The sequence below is a fragment of the Corylus avellana genome, chromosome ca11, assembly GCF_901000735.1.
Source record: "Corylus avellana chromosome ca11, CavTom2PMs-1.0".
Taxonomy (NCBI): Eukaryota; Viridiplantae; Streptophyta; class Magnoliopsida; order Fagales; family Betulaceae; genus Corylus; species Corylus avellana.
The window spans coordinates 21,709,989-21,735,063 of record NC_081551.1 but is presented as its reverse complement, the minus strand read 5'-3'; the positions used below and the strand labels follow the sequence as shown (position 1 = coordinate 21,735,063).

At 35.9% G+C, this 25,075-nt stretch overlaps 3 protein-coding genes and 2 pseudogenes across 3 annotated transcripts; all 5 read right to left on the bottom strand.

The window, feature by feature from the left end:
- Positions 1–1,890: 1,890 nt before the first annotated feature.
- Positions 1,891–2,529, bottom strand: LOC132166668 (auxin-binding protein ABP20-like). Its single transcript, XM_059577523.1, has one exon. The coding sequence runs from the start codon at positions 2,527–2,529 to the stop codon at positions 1,891–1,893; it is 639 nt and encodes a 212-aa protein (XP_059433506.1).
- A 4,633-nt stretch (positions 2,530–7,162) lies between these two features.
- Positions 7,163–7,786, bottom strand: LOC132166629 (auxin-binding protein ABP19a-like; annotated as a pseudogene).
- A 1,838-nt stretch (positions 7,787–9,624) lies between these two features.
- Positions 9,625–10,260, bottom strand: LOC132166674 (auxin-binding protein ABP19a-like; annotated as a pseudogene).
- Positions 10,261–16,251: 5,991 nt separating this feature from the next.
- LOC132165863 (auxin-binding protein ABP20-like) lies at positions 16,252–17,143 on the bottom strand. Its single transcript, XM_059576556.1, has one exon. It carries the CDS (start codon positions 17,104–17,106, stop codon positions 16,477–16,479), a length of 630 nt encoding a protein of 209 aa, XP_059432539.1. The 5' UTR covers positions 17,107–17,143; the 3' UTR covers positions 16,252–16,476.
- Positions 17,144–18,712: 1,569 nt separating this feature from the next.
- Positions 18,713–19,650, bottom strand: LOC132165862 (auxin-binding protein ABP19a-like). Its single transcript, XM_059576555.1, has one exon. The coding sequence runs from the start codon at positions 19,597–19,599 to the stop codon at positions 18,970–18,972; it is 630 nt and encodes a 209-aa protein (XP_059432538.1). The 5' UTR covers positions 19,600–19,650; the 3' UTR covers positions 18,713–18,969.
- Between the last annotated feature and the right edge of the window lie 5,425 nt (positions 19,651–25,075).

Below are 25,075 nucleotides of genomic sequence, written 5' to 3'. Positions count from 1 at the left end.
TTTTTTTTTTTTTTTTTTTTTCAGTATAGTTGTTTATGTTTTTTTTTTTTAAAAAAAAATCCTTAATAATATAAATTGTATTTGTATTATAAGGGTATTTAAATTTGATCACAATACGATTCAATTCACCAACATATTGAATTGTACTAAACGAAGGAATATGATTAGCCAGTATATTCTACGCTCTTCTATTCCCAGTAGTAGCTAATCTTTTTTCCAATGGACTATACAATCCGCGAACCAAACAAGGCCTACCTTTCAATTCTTAATTGGTATCTGATTTGCAACCGTGCCTTTAAGGTAAGCCATACTTCTCGAGATGTAGAAAGCCCAACCACCTGAGTTAATAAGATCGATTGCTTCTGAAACAGAGGAAATCAACGTGTTGATTCTATAAATATAGGCAGGATACCATTGAGGATATCAAAGGGCATGCTGATGAACTTAGGGGGAACTAAGATCGATTTTTCCCATCTACATACCCAAAAAGTTGTTGGCCACCTATTACCAAATTAATAAGGTAATTAGGCGATTCAGGGCAGTGTTGTTTGCACTAGTGGTCGAATAAATTGAGGAAGATTAGGTGGCCATAGGGCTAGACGTTTGTCTTTAATTGCTTTGATATATACCATAAACAAGTTAACACCCAATTGGAAGAATGGTCTGATTAACTCTATTAATTATATGTTCTTGGGTACCTTTTTTTTTTTTTTGAAGTTATGTTAATCTTGCAATACTTTTATTTTTTCTTCTAATCAAAAGGGTAGGCCGGGAGACAAATTGTCGCTATCCTACATAGGCATAACTATAATAGCACCTACCCGTTGGGAGCCGCATAAAAGGGGCCTAAACGGTGAAAACTGCAGGACTCAACCCCGGCCACCAGGGCATCAATGGGAACCAAGGTGGCTAATACTAATCAGGCATATGTGGAGATTCTCTATCGCAAAGATTCAAACCCACACCCTAGTATATGCCCAACCATTTTAGAGATTTCCTTAGGCCATTGAACCACCACCCTTGATGGTAATCTTGCAATACTTAATACAAGAAGAGTGTGATATCTAGAAAAACAGTTTATGGCGGAAACATCATCACATATGCACACTATCATTATCTTTAACTAGCACTATATATATAATCTTTGCTTTGCTATTGTTTATATATCTTTTTCTAGTGGCCGGGTGGCTTCTAGGATGACAACACATGTTAAGGAACATGAACACGTACATGACAATTTTATAGACAGATCGAGTTAGACTGACAAAAAACTATGTTCCTTGTCACTATTCAACTTGAGCCTACTGAAACAAAAGTTATGATTCTAAATGGAAGGTACAAGGGAATTGCTATTGACAGTTGGAAAAATACAAAGTAACTGTTAAGGTTATCATAAATGTTAGTTTGGCGCTTAATGATTTTAAACATTAAACGTTTCATTGTCGATATGTATTTATAAGGCAATTCCTGAATACAAACTTGCCACTAATTTCTATCTTAGAGTTAATTTGTAGCATTCACATCCTACTTAGCAAATATTTAGTTAAAAAACACATTTTTTTATTTAAAATAAAGAAATGTGGGTGTGTTTTTTTATTTTTTTTTTTAAAAAAAAACTATTTTAGCTAGTAAGTTTGTCACGGGTGTACTTGGAATAGTTCCCACTTAGAATAACATACAGAAAAGACAAATCGTGCATTTTATTCATCTGCCTTGATCAAAGGCAATTAATTCCCTTGAACAGAAATACAGAATTAATGTTGCTTTAAAAGTCATAAGGCACTTAGTAAGCATACAATTCTTCAAATTTAAGTAGAAGCAATATATATATATATATATATATATATATATATATATATAAGCCATTCACAAGACTCTTTCCTTAATTAATTAACCAATGCCCCCAAAAGCGCCTTTAAGCTTCTTAATCTGAGCAATGTCCAAGAAAGTTGTTGCTGCTACCAACTCAGTGGGTAAATTGTTTGCAAACAAAGCGTTGTCCAGAATCTGGAGACCTGGGCTTGCACTACTAAAGCTAACATATAATTTGGCTGGAATTCGTCCGGAATTTAATTGGAAGTGAAGTAATCCTTGAGGGATAACGATTATGTCACCCTTGTTCAGAGTTTTATAGTAAACTTTATTAGCTCCAGAAATAAACCCAGCGGTGATTTCCCCACTCACAACATGTACAATTTCTGTAGCTCTAGGGTGTGTGTGGATTGCCCCACCTCCACCAGCCGCCACGTCCACACGAGCCAAAGAGATTCCAAGCCCGTTCAGGGCAGGAAACTCCGGAACGGTTGCCAAGGTCACTGCAGCTTTAAGAGGATTTGAGGTATTTCCAGCAACGCCTAGGCCGGAGTAAACAAAATCATTCACCGTCAACGTTTCTGGCTTCTTGCAAGAGTAACCTACGGGGCTTTCAGGAGCTGTGAGGTCAGCCACACAGAACTCCTGCACTGCAGCATGGCAGGCGGAGGAAAGCAGGAGAGAGACGGTGAAGATAATGGGAGATATCATCCTCATCACACACAAGATAATGGGAGAAAGTAAGTTTGCTGATTTAAGATTTTAATTAGCTAGAGCTTATTATATATAGAAGTTGGATAACACTGTGGATCACTTTTGGCCGTGGCAATTGGTCGATTTATTTGCATGCGCCCATGCAGGATTATTTCACGGGAAACCGGAAGAAGAAACGATAGACATTGAGCTGTAATAATGTCCGATGTGATCTTTCTTTTTTGGATCGCTTGTAAACGAATTTGTTACTTATCGAGGAGTTTGAATTAGTCCCGTTTGATTTCGCTTAAAATACTTTTTTGTTTGCTTGAATTAATCATATTTTATGTTGGTGATATATATATATATATAGCCATTAATGCGAGTAATATGGTAAATTATGACCTATATGGAAAACAACACCTATTCGGTATGAATGCTACCATATATATTGGCCAAGAATAGATCAAGATCAGATAGCTATCTTCTCTCATTCTCTCCTCTCCCACGTTTATTTAGTTTTCTCGAAGAGTTTTTAATGACTTTCGTATCAGGGTGTCTCCGGTCCCGCGTGTATTTAGTTTTCTCAAAGAGCTTTTACTAACTTTGGTGTCGGAGTGCCGCCGGTCCCCTTTCTGAAGACTCTCTTTTGTTTTATCAGAGAAGTTTTAGTTTGCCTATCCAAAATATTGTATCAACCGTTTGACATCGTCTGTGAGAGCAATTGTTCCTTTTCTCTTTAATTAATGGTTGAACTTTGTCGGGAAGTGCGTTGTCGTTTTTGTCTTTCTTCCTCTTTTGCTCGAGCGCCACTACTAGCAATATTATTAAAACATTTGAAAATTCTAAAACGACTCCAAACGACACCTATTCAAATGTCTAGGTGATTCACAAATATTAAGCGGAATAAGATCTGACCTAACAATCAATAATCAACCAAATACAGATATGTAATGAAAATCAAGAACACAGATATTTGGTTACGAAGAGGAAACCATTTAGAGAACTCTCTAAATGTAAAACCTCTCCGGGGCAGCCAAACCCAGGAAATCAATCCACTATAAGAAGAATAAGGAATACAAGAAGAATTACAAAACCTTTGCAATTACTCTTCCTTGTACACGACAAGCAACCCACTTGACTTCTACCGCAGTAGCCCTTTCCAGAACATCTGGCACAATTCTTCTATAAGATTTCCTTTCACCGGAACTCCGATTGGCTTCACGTATTTAATCCCTTCTCAAATAATCTAGAACAATATCTCTCTCTAAGCTCTCTGATTTTGTTCTCCAAAAATACGTACTTATAAATGTAGCAAAATCGTGTTTAAATAGAAAATAACCCTAATAAGTCACCCAGGTCCGGGCCCTGCAGATCTGAGGTCCGGACATGCTTTATAAAATGCACTTTCGGGAACTGGGGTCCGGACCCGGGGAATTGAGGTCCGGACCCTGCTTGAAAAATCAAGTTTCTGGAAATGGGGTCCGGACCCGGCTTCTGGAGGTCCGGACCCGGACTGTCCAGTCTTCATCAACAACTCCGATCGATAGGCGTTTGTGGTCCGATTGAGCTGAAATTTTGCAGGGACGTTCATAACACATGAATCTACATTATGAACGGTGGAGATTGGATTCTGAGTATTCTATATCAGTGTTTGAGCCGTGAACAGTAGCATCTGCATTTTGAAACTGAATTAAGCCAACACAAGAACTAACAACATTGAAAAAGAAGGAAATGGAAGGGAAGACAGAGCTGCTTCAGTTTGGATAAAAATGAGTTTGGGATGGATATTTTCATAGATATGATTGTTGGAGAATGAATAAAAAATATTTGAAAAATAATTTTTAAAAGAAATAGTAAAAGTGAATAATTAAAATATCGAAAATAATATAGCTATTTTAAAAAAAAAGAAGAAAAAGAAAAAAGTAAGTAGCTAAAAAAAGATAAATGTGATTTTTCAGCTATTTGATTAGCTAATAAGTTTGATGAGGTTGTTGTGTCGAATATGGTTTTACTTGGAAATTTTTCATTTGGAAGGTGAATACTAGGTGCTCTTCTGGTATTCTTCTCGTATCCTCTTAATCCTATGTGAAAATTATTTTATAAACAACAAAAAAGAAAGTTGATCTTATTTCTCTCACTTAGTTTTTATAAAGGGAAATGTTAGGTGCTCTTCTAGTGTTCTCCTTATGTTATTCCCGTCCTAGGTGAAAATTATTTTATAAAAACCGAGTAAGAGAAATAAGAGTAACTTTCTTTTTTGTTTTTTACAAAATAATTTTCATAAAAGATCAAGAGGATATGAGAAGAACACTAGTAGAGTACCTAGCGTTCAAATAAAATATCTACTTTAAATGATGGTTTTAAAGTTGTGTAACCTTTTTTTTTTCTTTATCCAAAACGTCTAATTGGTTTTTTTTTTTTTTTTTTGGTAGTGTGTAGCCTACTTGCCTATATATACTCGATATATCCTCCCATTAATTTTCTTATTCCGGTCCTTTTTTTAAAAAAAAAATAATAATAATAATTAATTAATTAATTTTTATAATTCCAGAACATTTGGTGTTGGAATGATCATGTACGTCTTCAATGATGGCTAGAATTGATGCCCTATATATCCTACCCTGCTTAAAAGATTTGTTCAACTTTGGAATGGGATTCGGAGACAACTTGGAATTAATTGGAAATGATCATGTCATATCAAACATGAACTGAGGCTGATTAATTGCTATATCTTAAAGAGAATAACTTGTATAGAGTCTTGGCACAAATCAAGGCTTTTGTACCTTCCATTAAAAAAGTGAAACATCAGCGTGGAACACTATAACAAAAATATGATATTCCACCTAATATTTTTTCTAGAATACCTAAAACAAAACACCTTCTAGAATAAACTTTTCATATTTTTTTCCAAAACCACCATAGCCACTAACCTGCCGCTGAAGATGCCGCCGAAAATGAAGCCGGCCGGTACAGAGAAAGCAAGAAACGACGCCGGCCAGTACCCCTCTCTCTCTCACCGGCGGCAACAAAAACTATCACAAAAGTAACCAAAAATTAAGATTCATTCATCCCTGCTTTAACAGTATCTAGACAGAAAAATCATTCACAATAAGCAGTAAAAAAACAAGAAGAACATCATTGAGAATTGTTCCAAGACATTTTTTTTTTTCATCTAGAAGATTAGAAGATTAGAAAACATCACCGGTGTGTGAGAGAGAGGGAGCACAATAGAAAAAATCTCTGTTGTCACCGATGAGAGAGAGAGGGGAACCAGCCGGTGTCGTCTTCGGCTTTCTCTGTACCGGCCGGCGTCGTCTCTAGCGGCAGGTTGGTGGCTGGGGTGGTTTTGGAGAAAAATATGAAAAGTTTGTTCTAGAAGGTGTTTTGTTTTAGGTATTCTAAAAAAAAAAAAAAATTAGGTGAAACACCATATTTTTGTTATAGTGTTCCACGCTGATGTGTCACATTCTTATTGGAGGGCACAAAAGCCTTGGTTTGTGCGAAGACCCTATAGAAGTTATTGCCGGCGTCGTCTCCAGCGGCATGTTGGTGACTGGGGTGGTTTTAGAGAAAAATATGAAAAGTTTATTCTAGAAGGTGTTTTGTTTTAGGTATTCTAGAAAAAATATTAGGTGGAACACCATATTTTTGTTATAGTGTTCCACGCTGATGTGTCACCTTCTTATTGAAGGGCACAAAGGCCTTGGTTTGTGCAAAGACTCTATAGAAGTTATTCCCTATGTTAAATCACCATTAATTATCGTAAAAAATAAACTAATAACAATAGGAAAATTTAATTATTTAATTTAGAGGGGACAAAGTTTTCCTCCAAGCTGGGTTGGAAGAAATTCTTCAAGCTATTCTATAAAAATGACATGTGTCATTTACATGTGAGAAACAATGCTATTTTTTAAGTGCAAGGATAGAGTTGGAAGAAATTTTATTTAAAAAGCATGTGCTTCTCACATGTTATTTAAAAAGCATGTGCTTCTCACATGTTATTTAAAAAATATGTGCTTCTCACATGAAAAGTGACACATGTCATTTTTATAGAATATGTTAGAGGAATTTCCTCTAACCCAGTTTGAAGGAAAACTCTGTCCATTTAGAGAGGTAAATTGACAAAAATATAATGTCTCCAAAGAGTAGCTCAATCGGCTGGGGACCACGCCTCATGAAGCAGAGATCACTAGTTCGAATCCCCTCTCTCCTTCTTGTGTGGACATGTCAAAAAAAAAAAAAATGACAAAAGTATGGTTCGAACTCATAATCTCTAATTCTGATGCCATGTGTAAAAAATTTTAAACTAAGGCTCTGTTTATTTCTATGTAATGTTTTCAGTGAAATATATTTTTCTGAAAATTGTTAAACTAACGCTCCGTTGACTATTATTTTTCGTTGTATCAAACACCAAAAAATATAGAAAACATTTTATGAAAATCATGTGAAGCTGAAACAAACAGAGCCTAGTAAAAATAAGCAAATGTAATTATTTAATAAATACTTTAATTTCTTGGAATATTAGTTTCCATATGGAATAACACAAATTAAACACGTTAAACTTGTATAGCAATAGGTACGTATGTACAATTACAAAAGACCACTCATATATATATGGTATGTAGATCTCGAAATTAAGAGCTTAATTAATTAATTAACCAGTGCCACCAAAAAAGGCCTTAAGCTTCTTAATCTGAGGAATGTCAAGGAAAGATGTTGCTGCTACCAATTGAGAGGGAAAATCGTTTGAAAACAAAGAGAAGTCGAGAATCTGGATACCGGGATTTGCACTACTGAAGCTAACAAATACTTGGACTGGAGTTGATCCGGCATTCACTACAAAGTGTGGTAATCCTTGGGGGAAAATCATGACGTCACCTTAGTAAACTGTATTAGCCGAGGAAACAAACCCAGCGGTGATTTTCCCTTCCAAAACAATTATGGCTTCTGTAGCTCTAGGATGTGTGTGGATTGGATAAACTCCACCAGGCTCCATGTCCAGGCGAGCAAAAGAAAATCCAAGCCCGTTCACACCCGGAAGCTGCGCAGCAAATGCCGGGATGGTTGCCGCTTTGTTAAAAGTACCTGTGGTGTTTCCGGCAACGCCTAGGCCAGAGAAAACAAAGTCATCCACCGTGACATTTGCTGCCTTCTTGCAAGCGTAGCCTGCGGGGGTTTCAGGAACTGTAAAGTCAGCCACACAAAAGTCCTGCACGGCAGCGTGGCAGGAGAAAAGGAGGAGAGAAAAGATGAAGATAATGGGAGATATCATCCTCATCGTCACGTACAAGTATTGTTGGTTCGTGTTAATTTGTTTAAGCTTTTATGGTCTATATATATATAAATATATAAGCAACAGCAAGAAGAAATCAGCGAAAGACATTGAGCTGTAATCGTGTCGCGTTTGATCTTTCTTTTTCAGCGAAAGACATTGAGCTGTAATCGTGTCGCGTTTGATCTTTCTTTTTCGCTTGCAAACGAATTAGTTGCTAGCCGGCCACCTTCAACATGTGGCTTTTGAAAATGATATCCAATAAAATTATATATATATATGATCTAGACCATCAATCATGCATGCCGTCACTTTTTTGTTTGTGTGTGTGTTTAAAAAGAGAATTATATTAATTTACACCTAAGGAGATAACAAACAATTCTCAAAGACCAGGACCAGAAGGAAACAAATATGATGATATCATAACAACGTACCTTAATATGTTTAACAACGTACCTTAATATTAATAAAGTTGGATAGTATTTCTTAAAAAAAGCATGTGCCGATTAATTACAGTCAAATTTTGTGGCCATATTTATATATATATGTCGATGCAATACTACTCAAGTCTAGACTGAATTTAATTTGCTGCTCAAGTCTCATTTCATGGCAGAGTGGGTGGCCAAAAATGTCATCTTGTGACATTGGATCTACTCGTATAGCTAGTAATGGAAGTGATCATTAATTAATCATATGTGGAATATTGAACATGCATGCGTTCTATTAATTACGGTAGGCCATACTTCTCGAGATGTAGAAAGCTCAACTACCTGAGTTAATAAGATTGCTTCTGAAACAGAGGAAATCAACGTATATATTGAGGATAACTTGATCCCCTGTTGATTCTATAAATTTAGGCAGGATATCATTGAGGATATCAAAGGGCCATAGGGTTAGACGTTTGTCTTTAATTGCTTTGATACCACAAACAAGTTAACACCCAATTGGAAGAATGGTTTGATTCACTCTATTAATTATTATATGTTCTTGGATACTTAATACAAGAAGAGTTTGATATCTTGTACAACAGTTTATGGAAACATCACCACATATGTACACTATCATTATCTTTAACTAGCACTATATACATAATCTTTGCTTAGCTGTTGTTTATCTTTATTTAGTGGGTGGCTTCTAGGATGACAACATATGTTAAGGAACACATGACAATTTTATAAACAGATCGAGTTAGACTAAAAGAAAACTATGATCCTTGTCACTGTTCAACTTGAGCTTGCTGAAACAAAAGTTATGATTCTAAATGGAAGGTGCAAGGGAATTGCTATCGGCAGTTGGAAAAATACAAAGTAAGTACTGCATGTTAAGGTTATCATAATGTTAGTTTGACGCTTAATGATTTTAAAACCAAATCTTCAGAGGCCTAATCATCTCATAATTTCTATTTTCTACTATATATGGGCATTGAAAATGGTCTCCAAACATTTCATTGTCGATATGTATTTATAAGGCAATTGCTGAATAAAAACACAATTCTCTATTTAAAATAGAGAAATGTGGGTGTGGTTTTTTTTGAATAGTGTTTGAATAGTGGTCTTTTTTTTTTTGATTTACTTTGAATAGTTCCCACACTTAGAATAACATACTTAGAATCCTCCTCCCCTTTCTTATGCGAACATGTAAAAAAAAAAAAAAAAAAAAGAATAACATACACAAAAGGCATACAGATCATGCATTTTATTCATCTGGCTTGATCAAAGGCAATTAATTCCCTTGAACAGAAATACAGAATTAATGTTGCTTTAAAAGTCAGAAGGCACTGAGTAATTTGTAGAAGCAATACATATATATACAAACGCCAATCACAAGACTCTTTCCTTAATTAATTAATCAGTGCCCCCAAGAGCGCCTTTAAGCTTCTTAATCTGAGCAATGTCAAGGAAAGTTGTTGCTGCTACCAATTCAGTGGGAAAATCGTTTCCAAACAAAGCGAAGTCCAGAAGCTGGGTTCCTGGGGTTGGACTATTGAAGCTAAAATATGCTTCGGCTGGAGTTTTTTGGGCATTCACTAGGAAGTGTATTAATCCTTGAGGGAAATGATTATGTCACCCTTATTCAGAGTTTTATAGTAAACTTTATTAGCTCCAGAAATAAACCCAGCGGTGATTTTCCCACTCACAACATGTACGACTTCTGCACCTCCAGGGTGTGTGTGGATTGGCGCAACTCCACCAGCCGCCATGTCCAGACGAGCCAAAGAGATTCCAAGCCCGTTCAAGCCAGGAAACTCCGTCACGGATGCTGAGGTCACTGCAGCTTTAAGAAGATTTGAGGTGTTTCCGGCAACGCCTAGGCCAGAGTAAACAAAATCATTCACCGTCAGCGTTTCTGGTTTTTTGCAAGCATGGCCTACTGTCAGGAGATGTGAGGTCTGCCACACAGAACTCCTGCACCGCAGCATGGCAGGAGGAGGAAAGCAGCGGGAGAGAAACGGTGAAGATAATGGAAGATATCATCCTCATCACATACAAGATAATGGGAGAAAAGTAAGTTTGTTGATTTAAGATTTTAATTAGCTAGGGTTTATTATATATAGAAGTTGGATAATACTGTGGAACTTTTGGATTGGTCGCTTAATTTGCATCTGCCCATGCAGGATTTCACGGGCAACTGCCAGAAGAAACGATAGACATTGAGCTGTAATAATGTCCGATCAATGTGGTCTTTCGTTTTTGGATCGATTGTAAACGAATTCGTTACTTATCGAGGTGTTTGAATTAGTCCCCTTTGATTTCGCTTAAAACACTTCTTTGTTTGCTTGAATTAATCATATTTTCTGTTGGTATATATATATATATAATCAAGGATATTCCCAAATAGCCATTAATGCGAGTAATATGGTAAATTATGACCTATATGGAAAACAACATATTCTGTATGAATGCTACCATATTGGCCAAGAACCTCTCCCATAAAAGGAGTTACGTACACTATACAAGTATAGATCAAGCTCAGATAGCTATTTTTTCTGATTCTCCCCTCTCCCACATTTATTTAGTCTTCTCAAAAAGCTTTTAATTAATGAATTTAGTGTCAGAGTGATTCCGGTCCCGCATATATCTATTTAGTTTTCTCAAAAAACTTTTTAACAAGAAAACAATGAAAACAAAGAGAAAAAACTAATTCTCTTATTCAATGAATATCAATTGTGATTACATTGACCTGTTTATATACAAGAGGATTAAGCTAACAAATCAGCAACTAACCTAACTGCTGTGATGCACACGTGTATGAATATTAACTAACCAGCTATTTATCTAAAACTGTAAAACTAACTAATAAATAGATTAGTTTAATACAGTTTGATACCCCCCCTCAAGTGGAATGTTCAGCAGGATGGAAAATATTGATGACATTCAACTTGGACAACATAGAATGAAAATCTGTGCGAGAGAGAGGCTTGGTGAGTAAGTCAGCCAGCTGATGCTTGGACTGAACATGCAGTGTGCGAATCAAACCAGTAGCAATTTTTCTCTCTCACAATGTGACAATCAATTTCGATGTGCTTGGTGCGTTCATGGAAGACAGGATTGGCAGCAATATGAATAGCTGCTTGACTATCACAAAAAACCAAAGCTGGTTGATGAAGTTGAAGCTGCAAATCTTTCAGTAAAGCATGTAACCAAGTAAGCTCACGAGTGACAGCAGCCATGGATCGATACTCTGCTTCAGCAGAGGATCTTGAGACCGTATGTTGCTTCTTGGATTTCCAAGAGATTAGAGAATCTCCTAGAAAAATACAAAACCCTGTGACTGATCTGCGACTATCAGGACATCCGACCCAATCAGAATCACAAAATGCCTTCAAATGTAATTCTGAAGAAGCTGAGAAGAAAATGCCCTGTCCAGGAGAAGATTTAATGTACCTAAGGACCTTGTGTGCAGCATCAAGATGAGGCTGACGAGGAGAATCCATGAACTGACTTAATAGTTGCACAGAATATGATAAATCTGGCCTTGTAATTGTAAGATAAACCAGCTTTCCCACAAGTCTTCTGTAAGTGGTTGGATCAAAAATCAATTCACCTTGTTCTCTTGACAACTTGAAATTAGCTTCCATAGGAACAGAAGAGGGTTTGCATGCAAGCATTCCACAATCATCTAAAACTTCTAAGGCATATTTCCTTTGTGATAAGGAAATGCCCTTTGCACTTCTTGCAATTTCAAGCCCTAAGAAAAACTTCAATTCTCCAAGGTCTTTTAAACTAAAAGCAGAATTGAGAAATTGTGTAAGCTCTTTTATAGCTAGATTGTCATTACTTGCTATGACAATATCGTCTACATAGACAAGTAGAATAATAAAAGAGGTTTTCTTTACTTGAGTAAAAAGGGAGTAATCAGACATGGATTGAGTAAAACCATGCTGTATAAGAGTAGAAGAGAATTTAGAAAACCATTGTCTTGAGGCTTGTTTAAGACCATAAAGTGATTTCTTAAGCTTGCAAACTTTAGATGAATCTTTCAAACCAAAACCAAGAGGTAACTTCATAAAAATCTCCTCATCAAGGGAGCCATGCAGAAAAGCATTATTGACATCCAATTGATGAAGATGCCAATTATGAATTGCTGCTAAAGCTAGAAGACATCTCACTGTGGTTAATTTGGCAACTGGTGAAAATGTATCACTATAATCAAGACCTTCTCTTTGTGTATACCCTTTTGCAACCAAACGAGCTTTATACCTCTCAACTTCTCCATTGGCTCGATATTTGATTTTATAAACCCACTTGCAGCCTATAGGGTGCTTATCAGAAGGCAAATCAGTAATTTCCCAAGTATCATTTGCTTCAAGGGCATTGATTTCAGTTGCCATGGCCTCACGCCATTGAGGAGAAGATGCAGCTTGATGAAAAAACTGAGGTTCAATTTGGGATGAGACAGCCAAACTAAAGTGTTTGTAAGAATCAGAAAGCATATTGTAATCAAGGAAAGAATTGAGTGGAAAAGGAATACCTGAAACAGAAATATCACTCTTAGGATCAATTGAATTGGAAGATTGAGTAGCTAAGTTACAATGATACTGCTGCAAATATCCAGGTTTACATTTCTGCCGAGTAGACTTTCTAGAAGGAATAGAGGTAGGAACTGAAACACTGGGTAACTCAGGTAAAGAAACAATGGAATCAGGTAAAGGATCAATTGCAGAAGATGAAACAGGAGAAATAGAAGTTCTAGATAGACTTTCTGCTGCAGAAACAGGAATTGAACTAGTGGGAGTTGAAATATTAGACAAGGAATGTGGAATCACAAAGGAACCATCAGAATTGAAGTGATGAAGATAAGCAAAAGGAAAAACAGACTCATGAAAATGAACATCTCGAGATACAACCTGAGTTTTGGAAGTAAGATCATAAAGTTTATATCCCTTAATGCCATTAGGATATCCAATAAAAACACAAGGCTTTGCCCTAGCATCAAACTTATTTCTATTTCGATGTAAGGTAGAAACAAAACACAAACAACCAAACACCCTAAGATGATCATATGATGGAACTTTGGAAAACAGAAGCTCATAAGGAGACTTATTAGAAAGATTTGGAGTAGGAATTCTGTTGATAATGTGAGTGGCTGTTAAAACACAATCACCCAAAAATTTAAGAGGTAAATGAGCTTGAAAACGCAATGCTCGAGACACATTCAGCAAATGCTGATGTTTACGTTCCACAACAGCATTTTGTTGTGGAGTTTCAACACAGCTAAGTTGGTGGATTATTCCATGAGAGTTAAAGAAATCATGCACGGAAAACTCAGTGCCATTGTCAGATCGAATTGTTTTGATTTTGACCTTGAATTGAGTAAGAACTAAGTTGTAAAAGATTTGAATGATATTGCTAGTTTGAGATTTAGAATGAAGTAAGTAAACCCATGTATATCTGGAAAAATCATCAACTAAGGTAAGAAAATAGTGACTTCCATTTATTGATGAAACAGCAAAAGGTCCCCACAAATCACAATGGACCAATTCAAAAACAGAACATGAACTTGAGGTACTAATAGGAAATGAAAGCCTACGTTGCTTAGCTAAGGGACAAACAGTACAAATGGTAGGAGAATTACATGGTATGGCAGGGATAGAATCATGTAAAAGTTTGATTCTGGAATTGGAAATGTGACCCAACCTAAAATGCCAAACATCAGCAATTGAATTCTTAAAAGGGCTTAAAGTAGAAACATTAGCTCTAGGTGGAATGAAAGTCTGGGCAGCAGGTGAATGTCTCCTTGATGTAGGCAGCAATAGATGAAACAAGCCACTCTTCTCTTTACCCAAGCCAATCGTCCGCCAAGTGAGTAAGTTCTGTATGAAACAATGTCCAGAAAGAAAAATAATGCAGCAATGAACATTGTGAAGAAGTTTACTAACAGAAATGAGGTTGAATGAAAAAGATGGAACACACAAGACATTAGTGAGAATGAAAGAGTCAGAAATTTTGACAATCCCTATGTGAGTGACTTCAACAAACTAACCATTAGGCAACTTAACATTTCTAGACACTTTTGCAGTAATAGAAGTGAAAAATGATATGGAACTAACCATATGATCTGTAGCCCCTGTGTCTATAATCCAAACAGAAGTTTGAACATGCATTTGTGAATGCACAGGTGAAAAAACAGAATATTGTTGGTTCAAAGAACTACGATATGAAGATGAAATATTACCTGCCATGTTTGAAAACAAATGATCTTGAGTAGATGAAGCAGGACCTACATGATTGGCATAACTCACATCATGATTCTGATTTTCTTGTGGTTTGATCAGATCAAGCAACTGACGACACTGATCTGGAGTAATATGCAGTATAGGTTCTGCATGAGATGTTTCTTAAACTTGATTAGCAGAGCTAGCTGAGTAATGAATTTGGCTTCTTGGTTTGTAACCCGGTGGATAACCATGTAACTTGTAACACTTGTCAATTGTGTGGCCAGAGAAACCACAATGAGTACAAGTGAGGCGTTCCCTGCGGTTATATGGCTTAGAGAAACGAGATGGAGGTTTAGGAATGGCTTTGGAAATCAAAGCAGTAGGCTCAGAATACAAAGGAGTGGTACGAGAGAAGGCAACCAAACGTTGTCTTTCTTCTTGAAGAACCATAGCAAAAATTTTATTAATGGATGGAAGAGGATCAATCAGAAGGATTTGACCTCGAACATTGGAAAAAGAATCGTTTAATCCCATGAGAAACTGAAAAATATATTCTTGAGAATGAAAATCAAGAAGAAGTTTCAAACCACCACAAGTACAAGTAGAAGGAGGACGAAAGCTAGAGAGTTCATCCCACAAACTCTTAAGCTGAGTAAAATATGTACTTACAGAATTTGTACCTTGCTGGAGAGAGGATAATGATCTCTTCAATTCAAATACTTGTGGTCCATTGCTGTGATTAAATCTCTCAGTCAGATCACTCCAAACAGCAGATGCAGTATTGAGAAAAAGGACACTGTTTGCAATCTCTCGGGAAACAGAGTTTAGTAACCATGACAAAACCATATTATTGCAACGCACCCAAGAATGTAGGTTAGGATCACCTACAGATGGTTTGGGAAGACTTCCATCCACAAAACCAAACTTGTTCTTGGCCACCAGCGCCATATCCATTGATCGTTTCCATGTGACAAAGTTGTCACCATTCAATTGTTGACAAACAAGAACAGTTCCAGGACTGTCTGCATGGTGAAGAAAATATGGACTTTCTACAGAAGTCTCATGAGGGGCTGCAGATGGTGCAGAAACCAAAATATCATCACCCATTACAGGAGATTGTTTGAGAGAAAAGAAAAATGGAAAACAGAGGAAAAGCTTTGAAGGAAGTTTAATGGCGGAAGAATTGAAAAAAAACAGAGGAAGGCAGGAACTCTCACTGCTCTGATACCATAACAAGAAAACAATGAAAACAAAGAGAAAAAACTAATTCTCTTATTCAATGAATATCAATTGTGATTACATTGACCTGTTTATATACAAGAGGATTAAGCTAACAAATCAGCAACTAACCTAACTGCTGTGATGCACACGTGTATGAATATTAACTAACCAGCTGTTTATCTAAAACTGTAAAACTAACTAATAAATAGATTAGTTTAATACAGTTTGATACTTTTACTAATTACTTTGGTGTTGGAGAAGGATCGGGGCTTTCTGAAAACTCTCTTTTATTTTGTAGGAGGAGTTTTAGTTTGACATCGTCAGTGAGAACAATTGTTCATTTCCTCTTCGAATGGTTGAACTTTGTCGAGAAATGCATTGTCGTTTTTGTCTTTCTTCCTCTTTTGCTCGAGCGCCACAGCTACTAGCAATAAAACATTGAAGAAGGAAATGGAAGGGAAGACAGTTGTTTCAATTTGGATAAAAATGAGTTTGATGTGATTTTTTAGCTATTAAATTAGCTAATAATTAAGTTTGATGAGGTTGTTGTACGTGTCGAATATGGGCTTACTTGAAAAATTCCCATTTGGAATAACACAAAACAAAGATAGTGCATTTATTAATCTTGCTTTATCAAAGGCACTTGCCTTTAACAGAAATACAGAATTGTTGCTTTGAAAGTCAGAAGGCATTCAGTAAGCATACAATTCAAACTAACTAGTTCCTAGAAGCAATACAAAGACCACTCACTCACAACACTCTTTCATTAATAAACCAAGAAACTGCTACTGGGCAAGAAGAATCCTTAATTAATTAATTAACCAGTGCCCCCAAGAACGCCTTTAAGCTTCTTAATCTGAGTAATGTCCAGGAAAGTTGTTGCTGCTACCAACTCAGTCGGTAAATCGTTTGCAAACAAAACATAATCCGTAATCTGGAGTCCTGGGCTTGCACTGCTGAAGCTAGCATATGCTACGGCAGGAATACGCCCGGAATTAACTTGGAAGTGAAGTAATCCTTGAGGGAAAACCATGATGTCACCTTTCACAAGTTGTTCAAAGTAGACAGTATTAGCTGAGGAAACAAACCCAGCGCAGATTGTTCCTTTCTCAACAATCAGGATTTCTGAGCCTCCAGGATGTGTGTGGAATGGCACAACTCCATCAAGCGCCAAGTCCAGACGAGCCAAAGAAATTCCAAGCCCGTTCAGAGCAGGAAACTGCGCAGCAAACGCCGAAGTGACTGCCGCTTTAATAAGATTTGAGGTGTTTCCGGCAATGCCAAGGCCAGAGAAAACAAAATCGTCCGCTGTCACCGTTGCAGCCTTCTTGCAAGCGGAGCCTGCGGGGCTTTCAGGGGCTGTAAAGTCGGCCACACAGAAGTCCTGCACTGCAGCATGGCAGGAGGAAAGGAGGAGAGAAAAGATGAAGATAATGGGAGATATCATGCTCACAAGTATTCTAGCTAGGGTGTGTGCCTGATGGTGGTGATTTGCTGCCACTAATATACACATAGAAGTTGGATAATAATGTGGAACTTTTTGGCCATTGCAAGTTGCAATTGGTTGCTTTGGATGCGCCCATGTAGGTTTTCACGGGCGAGCAGAAAGAAGAAACGACAATCATCGAGCTGTAATATTGCATGTCGGATGTGATGTTTTTTAGGGATAACAACAAGAAGTCTCTTTTCTAAAGGAATTTGTTGTTGAAGTAATAATTAAATAATTAAATTTGAGATAAGTGATAATTTATTATGTAAGAGCTTAATATGTATGTTTGACTATTGAAGTTAATCTCCAGGATTTTCGATCTTCAACCAATAACCTGTTACGTACGTAATATACATGCTAGCTAGCTAGCTTGTGAGACTAAATTAAGGGAGATCTTGAGAATAGTTATGGTACGAGAAGTCCGTATGATATGTTCATAAATGAATGGGTAAACGTCAAAATATATGTGGTCTGCGAGCACATGGGGGGGATAGAAACGAAGGGATAATAAGACATTTTTGACAGCTAAAAGGAGATTGATCCTCTCCAAGTCTTCTGCACTAGCGCTATAAATGGTAGCCATAGAAAATAAGTTGAGATAGATCGATATCTATCCTTAATTTCTTGATTGTAGATAATTGATGCCTGATTTGCATGATTCATGCCTTTTAGTGAGGAGAAAATGCCTTTTAAAAATTAAGCCCGCCCATTGGAGTTAAGATTTTTTTTAAGGAAATTAATTGTTAAGTAATGTTAAATCACGTGCGTACTATTTATTTCAAAATTTTAAGCTGATAAGAAAATAATTTAATTATTTATTTAATATTGTAAAACTCTATTTATTAATTAGGAAGACTCAATACGTTAAATATTTAATTGAAATGAAAGATAAATAACAAAAACAATAGTCGAATTCAAATTTTTTACTCTGATACCATGTTAAATCATCAACTGTCTCAAGAACTTAACCTAATAGAAAAATTGTTAATCCTAACACTGAGGATAATTTGAGATCTTGGTGATCATACCATAAAGGCAAGATCGAGACATTTTCTTATGCACCGGTCAACAGAGGGCATATTGCTGATGATCAACTTAGGAGGACTAAGATTATCAATTGCTCCTCCCATCGATCTATATAACCAAATTAAAGAGTTGTTGGCCATGTAGTTGTGTAGAAACGAGGTAATTAATTTTCCTTGGTACTCATCATCTTGATAGAAATAATTAAGCCCGGCTGACATAAAATCATACGTTTGTCTTTAATTGCTTAACACTCAATTGGAATTAAGAATGGTTTGATTCAGTCTATTAATATGTTCTTGGCCGGATACTTAACACAAGCAGAGTTTGATATCCAATTGCTTAACACTCGATTGGACATTTATTTTTGCTTTGATGCTCCTTTATCTTTATCTGGTGGCATCCATGCATGGTGGCTTCTTATCCTTATCTGATGTTTGATGTAAAGCTATCCTCAACACATATAACAGTTAAGGTTGTGATCATGCATGTTATTTGATGGTAAATGGTTTTAAAATCTGAAATCCAAATCCATTTGTAATAACACAAAACACAGATGGTGCATTTATTCATCTTGCTCAATTATCAAAGGCATTTTTCTCTGACAGAAATACAGAAACCTTGCTTTAAAAGTCAGAAGGCACTCAATAATTAAGCATACAATTACAATTCAAACTTGAAGAAACAATACAAAGACTCTTTCATTACTAAACCAAGAAAACAATTAAACAACTACTGACTAGATCGAAGAATCCTACTCTCAATCACAACAAAGGGATCATTATTGGGAGAGCTTAATTAGTTAGTGCCCCCAAGAACGCCCTTAAGCTTCTTAATCTGAGCAATGTCAAGAAAAGTAGTTGCTGCTACCAATGGAGTGGGTAAATCGTTTGCAAACAAAGCGTAGTCCACAATCTGGAGACCTGGGCTTGCGCTACCGAAGCTAGCATATGCTTTGGCAATAGTTCCTCCTGCATTAACTTGGAAGTGAAGTAATCCTTGAGGGAAAACCATGATGTCACCCGTCTTCAGAGTTTTTAAGTAAACTTTATTAGCGGTGGAAACAAAACCAGCGGTGATTGACCCTTGAACGACAAGTAGGACTTCTGAACCACCAGGATGTGTGTGGAATGGCACAACTCCACCAGCCGCCAAGTCCAGACGAGCCAAAGATATTCCAAGCCCGTTCACACCAGGAAACTGCGCCGCAAACGCCGGGGTGACTGCAGCTTTAATAATATTTGAGGTGTTTCCGGCAACGCCTAGGCCGGAGTAAACAAAATCAGCCACCGTCACCATTGCAGGCTTCTTGCAAGAGTAGCCTGCAGGGCTTTCCGGAGCTGTGAGGTCACCCACACAGAAGTCCTGCACTGCAGCATGGCAGGAGAAAACAAGGAGAGAAAAGATGAAAATAACAGGAGACATCATCCTCACAATTCTATTGTTGGTAATTGTGCTTCATATGGTGGTCTGGTGCCACTTATATATATATAACTTGGATATTGTGGAGCTTTTGGGTCGCTTGGGATGCTCCCATGCAGGATTTCACGGGCAATAGAAAGAAGAAACGACAGACATTGAGCTGTAGCCTGTAATACTGCATGTCGGATGTGATTTTTTTTTCCCAGAAAACGACAAGATGTCTCTTTTTTGTTTGGAATTAATGCGGGAATAGACAGAAGTATATATCTTCTGCTCTGTGACAACTGTGTCTATGTAAACGAATTCGTTTGCTTCGAAGAGTTTTTTAGTCATTTAATTGAAGGTTAAATTTAAAATAAATTTCCGAGTCAAAGTGCCTTTTTTTTTTTTTTTAATAAAAATTTAAAATTATATTATTTAAATATGATGTAGCAAAATTGGTTGAAAAACCAACGGAATGACCAATTTCAAATCCACAATAAACTTATATATATATATATATATATATATATATATAATGCAGTCAACTCCATTCAATTCTAATTGTTTAATATCTCCACCAGTCATAATGGACTGAAGATAATGTATAGTACGTGATTAGTATTCAATTCTTATTGAATATCACATCTTATTGTTTAATATCTCTCCTTCAGTCATAATGTTTTTCTTTATTTCTGAATATGATCAAGAGAGAGATAGAATTGGCGGTGCTAATTGTGTTGTTAATATATATAGCAGTGTGAAGTAAAGATAGAGGAGAAGTTGCCCTAAACAAACAACAATTGTATTGGAGTGAAGATAATGTATAATGATTAGTTAGGGTTTGTGAAATCCGTAAGATACGTTATAAATTATTGGAGAAATATAAAATGTGGTCCATGAGCACATGGGAAGGAATAGAAAGGGAGGAATAAGAAGACATTTTGACAGCTAAAAAGGATCCACTGCAAGTTTTGTCCACTTCAAACGGTAGCCATGGAAAATTGTGTGGATCTTAGGAATGCCCTTTCTTCCACGGTTTCTCTGGATTACCTTGTCCCAAGTAACAAGTCATCTCAAATTTTGTCTTCTTTAAGGAAAAAGTCATTAAGGATCAACCTACTCAATTAATTAATCTTGGTCGTACTTGAACAATGAGTCAATAACTACTGTGTATAATACTATCCGTTTGCTAAAGGTTAATTAATGTTGGCTAACAAGATGGATAAAGTTTTCTCTGAATGGGGTCAAAAAAAATTTCTTTAATTCAGTCGGTTAAATTGATATATGATATAAACTTTGGGTATAACCCAACCTTAAAAAGCGGGTTGCAAGACTAAAGTGTTCAAGAGCTTATATATATATATATATATAGAGAGAGAGAGAGAGTAATGCTAAAGACTATCTTTTTATGCTCTTGTGACTTAAAATCATTATTAAATTTTAGATGAATCATATTTGAATTTTAATCTAATTGTGATTTTGAAAACCACATCAACTTTAAAATGATAAAAAGAGAATAAAAATATGGTCTATAGCATTACTCATATATATATATATCACAATTGGCGTCAACGGCGGTCCACTTTATCGACACTAATAACGTACTCAATAGTAGCCTTTTTTGTTTTGACAGATCTGTTCACCTATCAAAGGTCGTCACTTGAACTTGTGGTGTGGTGTTTAACTTTGAAACCAAATGATATAAACATTGAATATAACTCATGCATCCTTATACATATACCTCTCCTAATGTCTCCTCTAGAATGGGTTTTAATTTATGTTGAGCTAGCTAGCTAGCTAGGGCACCATCTGGTACACCAACAGAATGTGAATAAGAAGAGGAATATTCCATTGGCTAGAAACAAAATTCATCTTCATAGTAGATCACATACTGATACTTGCTTGTAGTGAAGATGATCAGAACCTGAAGATAAGGTTGTCAGTCACTACGTCCGCACGTGATCATTTGTGTCGTCGCTATTTCGGATGTCCCATGTTATTTGTTTGAGAAGTACCCAAAAAAAAAAATTAAAAAAAAAAAAATTTCCGATAATACTCCTCTGATCACATTAATTTGAATTTTAAATTCAAACCTAAGCTTCAAATATATATTTGGTCCACCAAAAAACAAAGAAAGTTAATGCTACATACTAAAATACTCTTATTTTAATAGAGCTGATGTGGTAGTTCTAGTTAGACTTTAATTTTTTTTTTTTTTTTTATAAAGATTAATGGACATTGCTACACCCGCCAAGTAAAATAGAGTATATGTAGTATTTAGCGTTTTAAAAAAAAAAAAAAAATCTCAAAAACACATTAATGAACATACCCTCCGAGGTAATCTTATCTATTACTTCGATTAATTAGACCATTGACAAAAAAAAAAAAAAAAAAAAATGCAAAGACAGGCTCAGCCTTAGCCACATTGCAATAAATAAAAGGTGTTATTGATCTGAATTGACCAAGCAACCAGTAAATGAAAGGAGAAACAACAGTTTAATAACTGTCTTTCCAATTTAGATATATAGGTTAATGGTTAATTAATTAAAGTCATGAGGCAATTTTAGCATCAAATTAATATCATGGCAAAATTCTCGTTAACAATTTAATATATATGGACATCTTTAATTTATCATCAATTAATTCGCCTTTTTTTGTCGTAGCTCGATCCGATTATATATCGTTACTTTGTTTTTCTGTACGTCCTCTTTTCTTGCAAATACTTTGTCAGAAAATTAAAAGTTTCCAGCCGGCCGTGATAATAATAACTACCGAAATTAAAGGCTTGGCTCATGATCTCTTATATACTCAGTACTTTCTTTCCTCTCCTTTCTCAGTTAAAGTCGGGTTTAAAATATATATAACTCCAAATTTATATGACCACTTCCTAAGAAAAAATGAAAAATGTAATTTAGCCTCTCGAACTATCACTTATTTTGTAATAATTATGCTATCTAACTTTAAAAAGTAACATCGAGACTCTACGTACTATCATTGCATGTCAAATTAGATACTTTTGTGTATATGTATATATATATATACCCGACCTTTTTTGGCGTTTTCATTTTCTTGTTTCATATTTTAATAAATTTTAAGGGTATTTTGGGAGAGAAAAGTGCAAAAGTGTCTAATTTGACACGTTGTGGTAATATTTGAGGACTTTATGTTACTTTCTAAAGTTTGGAGATTTTTAATTCAAAATGATTGATAGTTCACGGGGTTAAAGTCTATATTTTCCAAGTAAAAAAAAAACTGTATAAATCCGAACCCTCCTCCCACATTGCATTACTATAGCTATTTTTGTGATTATTCTATATATTGTTAGAGAAATGTTATGAGAATAAAATTTTTGTTTCTTGTTTTGTTGATGAATTATAATTACTAATATGTATATATGATGATGATGATGATGTTTAATTTGGTAAACAGGTTTTAAGCAGCAAGCAAGATGGCAGTGTTTTGGAGTATTGCAGTGATGATTGTGTGTGGCCGGCATGCATAGCGGCCATTGAGGAGCATATTGGGATGGCAGTAGCGGAGTTTGATCCTATTGGTGTCGTCCTCGGAACTGCAGGAAATGACATTCCTGACCCAAACTCCATAGTTGAACTCTGCCACAAATATGGTTTTAAGAAAATAAGGATTTCGGATGACAATCCAAAGTTGATGAATGCGCTAATTAATCAAAATATTGCGGTAACTCTTGACATTAGGAATTTTAAATTACCTGCCTTGGCAGACAAGAATGATGATGCAGAAATTACAAAATGGGTTAGAAACAACGTGAAACCCTACATCGATCGGTAAAATTCACTTCGAATATATTGTTGTTGGCAACGAGGCTATTCCCGGCCCAAACGTAATAGAACTTATGTTTTCTAAAGTAGAGAGGATGCATCTATAAAGTCGACTACTGCGGTGTCCACGTCTGTTTTGACAGCTACTATTCCACCTTCAAACGGTGCGTTTAAGGCAGAGACAAGAGACCATCTGACCATATGCATACCGTCATCAACTTTCTGGGAATTTTGTTCTCCAAACCAGTGCTTATGGTGAACGTGTATCCTTATTATTTTCATGCAGCGGGTCTCATAGGACAAGATTTTATAAAACTGGTGTATATATAGGGTAGGTGTGGTGGCTAGGTTTAATTAGACTAGGGTTTTGTAAAACTGGTATATTTTTCTTTTTAATTCTGGGATTTATCGTTTCTTGTATGTAAATATAAACGTTTTTGGGTTAATATTGGAATGTAAAGATTGAAGGTTGAAAGAATGGATATGAAATTAATTGGTTGAATTGATGAACAAAACTCTAATTAATTAAATGGGCTTTTTTGAGGATGGCCTAAACCTCTATACGAACTACAAAATGACTCATGACTCATGACTCATGAATATGCGATGCAATACAAATGAAACACAAAATCAGCCCAAAACTAATTCTGTTGGACCAAAGCCCACTTGAATATGCGTCCAACTAAGCCTAACCCGCATCCCTTCATTCCACATAAGCACTCACGTGCAAATTACCACGCCTCGATGAAAACATGAGGCTAACAGGTCCATCCCGACATTTCGGTCTTTTCAATACCAATAAAACACTAGCTAATCGTTTTCATGTTCCTGGATTTTCTTGCAAGAGTAATGCCTAAGGACAGTTCTGGTTTACATGTTGTTATTAAAATAATAGTATATATGTTGTACTTTAATCAATAGTTAAGATCAAATTTTAAAATTGACTTAATTTTAGAAATTTTTAATAAGAGAAATTTTGAGAGATTCAATCTTGATCATTGATTAAACTACAACATATATGCTGTTATTAAAAATGTATGCCAGATCCGTCTAGGACAATTCGGTGCACGATAGAAGCAGGGAGTGCGAAAAGATTATTAATAAATGTATTTATTTTACCTATCTTTGTTGTTAAAAATAGAAATTGCACGGCAGAATTATAAAATGATAAATGTTATTTAATATATTGTTATACGACTATTATATAATTGAAATGATGTGCATATGAAAATCAATTCTTGATTTTTTTTTTTTTTTTTTTTTTTGTGTACAGGTCCACATAAGGGAAGAGGGATGAGAGATAGGGGGAAATTTAAAACCGCCTAACCGCAACCGCTAACCGCTAACCGTTATAACCGTTAACCGCTAACCGCCTAACCGCCTAACCGCTTTGAAAGCGGTTAGTAAAAACCGCTAACCGCCTAGGCGGTTGCGGTTAGCGGTTAGTAGGTTTTGGAAATCCGCTAACCGCTAACCGCTACCCGCTAACCGCTTTTTTTTTAAATATAATATATATTTATATATTATATATATATAATAACAATAAGTTGTGAGTTTATGAACTTTTTTTGGTTGATTGAAATGAGCCTCAAGCTTAAAGTTTAACCATATATGTTGGTTTTTTGGTTGCTTGTGAGTTTATGAATTTGTTTGTGTTTTATTTTATTTCTATATGTGAGTTTATGAACTTGCTTGTGAGTTTA